The sequence below is a fragment of the Bactrocera latifrons genome, unplaced genomic scaffold (assembly GCF_001853355.1).
Source record: "Bactrocera latifrons isolate USDA-ARS-PBARC rearing strain unplaced genomic scaffold, ASM185335v1 scaffold_411, whole genome shotgun sequence".
NCBI classification, from domain to species: Eukaryota; Metazoa; Arthropoda; class Insecta; order Diptera; family Tephritidae; genus Bactrocera; species Bactrocera latifrons.
The window spans coordinates 162,217-171,192 of NW_017537059.1; the positions used below are offsets into that span (position 1 = coordinate 162,217).

Below are 8,976 nucleotides of genomic sequence, written 5' to 3' on the forward strand. Positions count from 1 at the left end.
GAATTTATTCTCGTTTTTTTTTTATTGTATGAAAAAGGAGAGATTGGAGAATACTCACCATAAAAATTGAATCATTGTTGTTCTTTTTCTGGCTTTCTTTCAATTAAAATAAATTTTCGTATAAAAAACCACTGTCCGATTATGCGTTTGAGCCACTGTAGTTATGAGCAAATTGAGCTAATTGGTCTTGTTCAGCTTTGTTTAGCGCAAGATTTATTTTTTTATCCACCATTCCACTTGCGAATTTTGATTGATTTTGGGCCAATTTTTTTTAAAACGCCGGAAAATATCTAATGATGGACCACTTAGTTTTAAATCATATTTCGCGAAAGCACTTTTCAGCAAGAGCTCATATATGTGATGACGGCTAGGGAGATATAACAATTCACAATTGAGGTGTTGTTCTAATAAAATGCAAGTACCTTGTAATCTACATGTATTTGTCGCGGTAGTATCAAAACATAAAGCTTCTACCTTGTTTCGAAAGAATGTTGTTAATATTTACTATTATAAGAAATTACTTTTAAATACCTTTTCTCTTAGATTCCATTCCTGAATAGTTCGAGTATGGCGTCTGTCTGTTCTTTGCCAGTACCAGCTGACAGGGCAGGACTCCAAGTAGATGTTCAATGCCATCTGTTGTTATCACAACTGGTAATCTGTCCACTTTTGCGTTTCCTGTGATTGACGGTAAAATTTTTCCATCCCAGTGTACCGTAATTTGATTTATATTGCTGTTTATAAAATCCGTCATCAGTTTTGCAGCAGTTTCCGAACGAATTTGTTTACGGCAAAGCCGAATCGATGTCTTGCTGATTACCAATGTATCGATGTCATGTTCCAATGCTTCAGCCGTAGCTATCAGAATACGTACTGCGTCCCTATCACTGACTTGTCTAAGGTCGCAACAAGCTTTGAAGGGATAAAATGTTTCATTCCTCGTTTTCTGTTTTTTTGTTGAAAGCTACAGTTAGCAGTTTGATCAGTATTATCATCACTGTCGTATACATCAATTAGTTCTTCAGTATTGTCACTCAAATCATTCGCTGATAGGAAGACTTGGAATTGTTTTTCACCCTGCTTTCCTTTTCGGATTACCTCTTTCTCAATACGAGTATTTCTTCGCTTTTCTTTTTGAAATAAAGAACGATCGCATCCCACCATTGCACCAGGTGTACCTTCTTTACGCTGATTCTTCAAAAACTCTTTATCTTTTTCTATTTTAATTAAATCTAACGCATTTCCGTGCGCAATGTCAAATAAGTTATTCATATTTTTAATAAACTGATCTTCTCGCATTTTTTGAAGTGGTGTGCTGCGTTTGCAAGTTTTTTGCAGATTTTTCCATTCTTTATATAAATCTTCAACTTTTTGAACACTTCTATCAATTTTGCGCACTGGAATACGGGCTTTATTCCAAAGAATTTCAGCCTCTTTGATAACCAGATACGCACTTGAACGAAGATCCAATTTCACTTTACGCATGTTATAAAACAACACTTTCAAAACTTGCTCATTGGAAGGCAGCTTAGATCCAACAATTTGACTTTCGTCATATTCTAATAAATAAATTTTTTCACTAGCTCTTGTGTTCATTTTGTAAATACAATCAATATCAATTTTCTTTAAAGCAATAATGTTTCTATCATTTAAAGCTCAAAATAAATACACTTCACTTTTTACACACTTTTAATTGCCACGTGGCTCAAAACTAACGGTATTGACCAAATGTTGACTTTCCTCTGTTGTTGCCAACATTTTTTTTCTGATTTAAATATATGTTTACAGAGTTGCCTTTGTGCGATTTTTTTAAAGGCTTTTGTTTTAAAACTTTTATGCAAACAGTAACTGAGTATAGGAAAAAATACGGTAGCATTAATAAATCAGACCTTTGCGCTTAAGTTTAAATGATTATAAAGAATATTAATCATTAAACGTAAGTTAATTTCAATATTATAATATACTAATGACATATATGACACATTTTACTTATATTTTCGTGGCTTGTCTCTTGAAAAGTCCATATAAATCAGTTTTAGCCACTTTAGTGGGCATATGCCCCGCCTTAACCTAAGGCAATCAGTTTAAGATTTTGGAATTTCGTTATTGGCATAAAAAGGAAAAATTTGCTGGAGGGGAAAAACTTTCCCTTACAAAAAAGACCAGTCTAATGTACATACATCTGTAGCTGCCATACAAACTGAGCGATCAAAATTTATTTCTTGTATGTTTTTGTTTAAAAGATATCATCACGAAATTTAGTACTGATTATTTTCTAATTAAACGGTAAAATCTTCAAAGAAATTGTTCCAACCGGACGACTATGTCATATAAATTCCATACAAATTGAATTGTATCATTTGTATTATGATGTATATTATAATTCCTGTGCAGCCGAAGTTAATACCATGGTTTTATATCGATTTCTTTTGATTGCGATTTCATTAATGTACATACCCCCACTAATATCCCAACAGAAATAGCAGTGACTGCAAATTTATTTGAATCCCCTATGTCTTTCATTTCTAATATTAATGCACGCAATTAATAACATAATATGTAGTAAAATTTGTTTCTCAAATGTTTATTAGCCGCAATTCACTAGGGGTGGGCGAAGTGGCCATCGGAATAGGCGCTTTCTATTGGGAAACCCTCAATGAGGTGTAATCTATTATATTTATATATAATTTGCTGAAATGTATGCTTCCGTTCAACTTTAAGCACATATGTATGTACATATACATACATACATATATGTTGCTGAGTTTGCTTTTCATGCTCAAATATCACTACGTCCCGCCCATCTCGGCAAAAATACAACAATCTTGCACGGCCCCTTTTTGAGATTTTTTTGTTTAGATATAAATATAACAAATTGTTTTAGCCACACGTTTCAAGCATTTGTACGCATATATAGATACACAAATGTATGTAGCTAAGGGTATTATTGAAATCCCCGCAAAAAGTATCCTTTTGGTTCAGCTCATGCATATTATACGCTTTTTATGTGCTCTGAAAATCTTGAAAATATACATGGGAATGTAACGGGCGATCCAAATAGAGGTATTTTTTGCAATAGCTTGTTTTTGACAGATCACACGTGAGTCGTGTCAAGCTGTAATTTTATTTTTGTTCAGTATTGTTTTGTAAATCATCATGGACTCGTTTAACTTTATTACGAAAATTAACGTTCTGTAAAGAATTTAATTTTTAATTTACGATCAAAATACTACTTCGTACTTCGCGTAACATCATCACCCATCTTGAGACCAAGCATTCATTATTGGATGATATTCGACCTAATAGAGAGCTGAAAGTGTACATGAAGACCTTAGAGAGTCGATTCGTCGCCGTGCACCACCTCGGACTGACATATGGAATGATTTGGCGTATTTTACGAAGAGATCTTAAATTGACACCGTATAAAATACACCTTGTGAAAGAATCGACCTTCTCAAGCCACCTCGCTTCGCTCTATGGGCTCTTGAAAAATTCCAAGAAGATCCGACACTTGGAGCCAAATTTTGTTCAGCGAATGGGCTCATTTCTAGCTCGAACTGCGACAAAGAACAACCGGAAGAGATTCAAGAGTAATTCCATTCAGAAAAAAACAACAGTTTGGTGTGGTTGGTAGGCCGGTGGAATAATGGGTCAATTGACCACCAAGATCGTGTGTTCTCAAACCGTATACTTTTTCCTGTGGGGATACGTATAGTCTAAAGTCTATGTGGCCAATGCTGCTTCGATTGTCAGTTACCAGTCGAAGTTCTCGAGTGAGACATCGAAAATTGAACTCAACATTTGAACGAATAATTAAAAAAAAATAAATACCAAAGAATGTTCTTTCGAATCATAATAAACAAGTCCCATTAAATTTAAAGTTTGTGTTTTTTTCATTAAATATATTTACATTTATTTGTAAACATTTATAAAATAAATTTTTCAAACATATCTACATTCGCAAATAATTAATGTGCTTGTAGCTACTTAAACAATAACCAATGAGATTTTATTATAAATACTTTGCACACTGAATACAAATAATTGGATTAATATACTTAATATGTAAAGCCATTAATCAACAGTAATCTAAAAATGTACAGCCTCCCCAAACGCTCAACAAGCGGTGGCAGCAGTGGCATATGTCACCGAAAATTTTAATATCGGAAACAATATTGAGAATGAATGTCAAAAGTTGGGTTATCAATAAAGATATCAAATTAAGATCGCTTTCGGCAGTGGCACTGTTTTGTTAGGCAATTGTCAAACAACAAATGACCATCAAATTAACTGCTTGTCCAATTCATTATATTTGTTCGTGCGATTGTAAGTTTGTATATCTAATAGGACACACGACTGTATGTTTTTTTTATTTGCACCAATGTTTGATCATCTGTGACAATACAGTTGTGCAGAAAATGAAATGGGATGTCGCCAAGCATTTACTAGGGTAAAAATCTTCTGGTCATTGTAACGGCAATTGTATACATATAAACGTAAATAAATATAATATAATAAATTTACACATGTACTCGTATTTTAGTAATGTAAAGGGATGAATGAAATCTTCAAAATCGAGATTCTCATGCAGGGGCAGAGAAAGAAGAATTCATGTATTTATTTAAATGAAGGGAAAAGTAATTCGAATATCCCAAAGACATTGGTAGTTACAATTAAAAGTTTAGGTGCGATTTCTGCACAAAGGTTATAATTCTATTAAAGACGAATTATTGGTAACACTACGCTTTGCATTTGCATTTGCAATTGAAGATTCAAGCAAAAGTATGTTTCATCTCTGTTAATTAAAATAATCTTTATTACTGCCATTAAACTGATCGATCCGTGATGCTAAATGCCAAAGTAAACGTTTGCCCTTGTTATTTTCCAAATTTTGCCATACTAAGAAGCAATATACCAGAAGGCATAATTGCATTTCATATTATTGCATACAAAAATTGTGTGCTTTTTGTACAGCATGTGATCACTGCTTGTTTTAGCTCAGTAATTGGCTACTTATCGATCATCTACATAAATACTGTATATGTAAATAAATTAGCTTATTTTGTCGCTTATACTATAAATAGCAACGTTTTCGAATCGAGTCTACAAATATCTGTAGTTGAAATTATAACAGAAATCGAATTTCTACATCATTACATGTATAGTTTATGCGAAATAAGTTTGTACCCACACGCACTAAAGCATTGCTGCAACTGAGTATCAAATAACCCTCGTAATTCGGTAGTGCACGCAGCAAACATATTGGACTAATGACATCTTTCCGACTGCTAACAACATATTCGATCTAATAAATTGAAAAATTAATTCAAATAATACACAAATGTCCATCAAATTTGTCTGAAAGCCATTTTCCACACAATTACAGATTGAAAGATGCTAAAATAGCGATAAGTGAGAGAGAAAAGCTTAACGCGGTGTAACAGTGTAGCGTATGATAGTGAACAATTTGGCAATCTCATTATCTTGCCAAATGATTGAAAACTAAAATTAACTATTGCATACTTGTAAATAATGTCATTCTTCATTCTTCATAATATATAGTATATGCATATTAATATATATGTGTAGGTACGCCGCACTCACATCGTCATTACATTAGACTTCTAATAGGTTTAGTGCATATATGTATATCCTAAACTGCAAAGGCTAAAATAAATGAATACGGATGTTAACCCAGCTCACTCCCCATATAACAGTTTTGTTAAAATTTTAATAGTTTTTTTAAATTAAATTTTACACCGGAGATGATACGACAAGGCTTTATAGGAACCGCTCTCAAATCAGACGTTGTGCGTAGCATCGCCCACTTTTATGTGAGAACTCATATCTCGAGACTTGCGGGCTCTTTTTCAGACAGATTTGGGACTTCTGATATTTTTATGTTACAATGAGAAAATGTGTGAAATTGGGCTGCAACCACTCCTACTTCCCATACGAGTATAACATAATTCTCAATTCCATCTGATTCTTTCACTTTGCAGTATACATATCAAACACCAATGAATATAACGGAATAAAACTTTGCATGAATAATGTCTTTGAAGTGTGCCACCTTGAGCCAAATTTGTCCAAATCGAACCAAAACTTTTCAAGCCCCTATATACCGAATATGTGAACCCCCACTACCTATTGCAAACTTTTTATCGAAAATATTGACTGATATGAAAGTTATAACGTATAATACTACATATAGTAAAGTTTAACGCCGAAAATATTTGAAATTACATATTTATGTATAATGATTTTCGTTAATCTAACAAACCTTACGCCGAACATATGGATCAGTGTGTGAGTTATACTTGTATACCATACCTGTATAGATAAAATTGCTTAAAAACATGGGTCGAGCATACCTGGGTAATGTTAAAGGTTAATGTAACAAGCCCCGATCTAATACCCACTATATAGCGATATCCGCTTTCCAGCTTATACTAAACTCTTTGTTGATCAAAATGTGTGATATTATATTAAAATGAAGTTTAATATGTAAAAATAAATAAATAAAATAAGATTAATTGTAAAAAACTCGGTTTCGTCGAACAAAGAATGCTGATATTTTTCACAAAATTTTTTTATATACAGTTTGACAACGTCTCGAAATATTTCACCGGCTTTGGTCTTTACAAGTAGAAAAAGTATGAAATGCTCGATTTCACCTGACTTCACTTAGCCTTTGTTAAATACTATTTTTGAACGAACTGTAAACTTTTAAAAATACTAAATTAATAGAATAAAATTTCAAAGCAATTCTTCGTCATTCACCTGTTTGGAAGTCTGCATGCAGTTGTATAGAATGCTTGTTTTTTATAGTGGGAGGAAGCATCGTAAGTCAGAGTGTGAAACTTAAATCCGCTAAACCTAACTTACTTGCAACATATATTTTTCCCACGGAACCACCGAATTAAGTATTAGTTCGTAAGGGAGAAAAATTCCTTTAAGTCTTCTCTATGGTACGGTCAGACTTACGCCTAATCCGCTGTATATACATACCTTAATTTTGTCATATTTTCAATTAACGCTTCGCTGACAGTTTTTCACTTATCAAAGAACTGGCAGAAAAGTGCTGTAAAATTTTTCGTCGAAAAATTATCACCAAGTGTGAAACGAGGGCAGTAAAAAATTGTTCAGAGTCTTCTAAGTATTCTGCACATGTTGGACAGTACCGACTACGGTCACGATGGATTTAGAATCGATATCTTTAATATAATCAATGTCTACTTAGAGGTTGGGTTAGGTGGAAATCTAGGTTCCCGTATTGTATGTCCATCCACCATCAACAGCTATGTACCGTTTTAAGAAAAATAGTGCAGTTTTACCAAGGAATGCAGTGTGTCCAAGACAGGGAAAACGATGTATGTGAGTCCACTGTCCTTCGATTTGGGTTCGCCACTGTTGCTCCCACAATGTGATTTTCTGATAGCTAGTAAAATCGCGAGAATTCGTCAATGGGCGGCAGACTCCCTCGAACTTCCGCAACGAGCCAGATATGGTTCTGAAAGCAATTGTAACTCGTATAGTTGAAGCCTATGAACTGTATTTATATGTTTAACATATGATGTATTATTATATCTAGTGCTTGATTTGAGGTTGGCACCGCACACAATATTACAGAATGTATAGCTTTTGATATTAAAAATCGCCGGCGATTTATTCGCGATAGAGCAGTATGCATAGATTTTGCCTGCTTTATCCTTATTGTTTTCTTAAATTGTAGTAGCATAAAACCGAGCCATGTGGTACTCTGAGTGCTCTCGCCCATGTGGAATAGACATTTTTTGACTTGATAACTCAAAGCGGTTTCACAGGATCGGTATTATCAAAGTTCTTCAGGTGACTTTTTTGGTTTTGAGACTAGATCCAACCGCTGTAAGTTCCCCAGATCGGAGAACATCCCTTCTATTTTACACAAATTGTAAGTTTTACTTTTTTATTTTATTACTCTCTGATGTTTGACAAATTAAGATATACTCTATTACATTTATATAAGAGTAAGTTTAATTAAGTGTATTTATAGCAATGAAAAGCAATAAATAAAAGTTATTTCGTTTTTTAGATATATTCTCGGGTGAAGTGTCACATCCCAATTCTCATGAAAGTACTTCCGACGGCAATTCAGAACACAATTCATCTGGAGATGAGGACTCCCAGATGCGATTGCGTCTTAAACGGAAACTGCAGCGCAATCGCACTTCTTTTACAAACGAGCAAATCGACCACCTGGAAAAAGGTAAGTGTGCCCTAAAAGCAAGATAAGAGTACTCATTCAATGTGACGTTTATACTTGTATAATTGTGAAAAAATGGCACTTTGGGTTAAATAAGCTCCCATGGCAATATTTTAATAAGTCAGCTGTTCATTTATCCATGTGTAGAAGTTCACGCAAGTGAGGAAAGTTCTCTGATTGCCATTCATTTGGGAGTGGCCAGAAATGATTATTTTACATATGGCTCAAGCCGAGTATCCTCTGGGTAGCCAGAAAAAATCCATTTGAAGACGAGCTTAAGTGAGAAAACGAAACACTCCCGCCAAGTAAAAAATACTATCAATGAAAAGAAGAAAACAGCCTCGGATAAATATTTAAGGGATTATCTCAGTGTGAAGTTTTCGAAAAATCTATTTTTTTGTGCATAATAGTTCAAAATATTACGGTCACAACAGCGTTTCATGTAGAAAGGCAATGGAGTGGGGAACATAGAGACTCTAATGTTTAAACGCGTTTTTCTGAGAATGGTATTTTTCAAAACGATTTTCACTCTTAAAGGTTTTTGTTTTTTGAAAAGTTCCTATTTTTTTCTACAAAAAAGCTGTCGAAAAAACACCAAAGTCGATACTTTTTGTTCAAAGCTCCGCCATTTTGTATCGGGTGATTTTTTTGAGGTTAGGATTTTCATGCATTAGTATTTGACAGATCACGTGGGATATCAGACATGGTGTCAAAGAGAAAGATGCTCAGTA

At 34.0% G+C, this 8,976-nt stretch overlaps 1 protein-coding gene across 2 annotated transcripts in view; it reads left to right on the forward strand.

Annotated features, from left to right (window-relative positions):
* The window catches only part of LOC108972651 (paired box protein Pax-6), a 76,427-nt gene that overhangs the window by 44,588 nt on the left and 22,863 nt on the right, over positions 1–8,976 (forward strand). For both annotated transcript variants that reach the window (XM_018939334.1, XM_018939335.1), the window contains exon 4: positions 8,075–8,248. In XM_018939334.1, the coding sequence (XP_018794879.1) occupies positions 8,075–8,248 (174 nt within the window). The remainder of the gene's footprint in view (positions 1–8,074; positions 8,249–8,976) is intronic.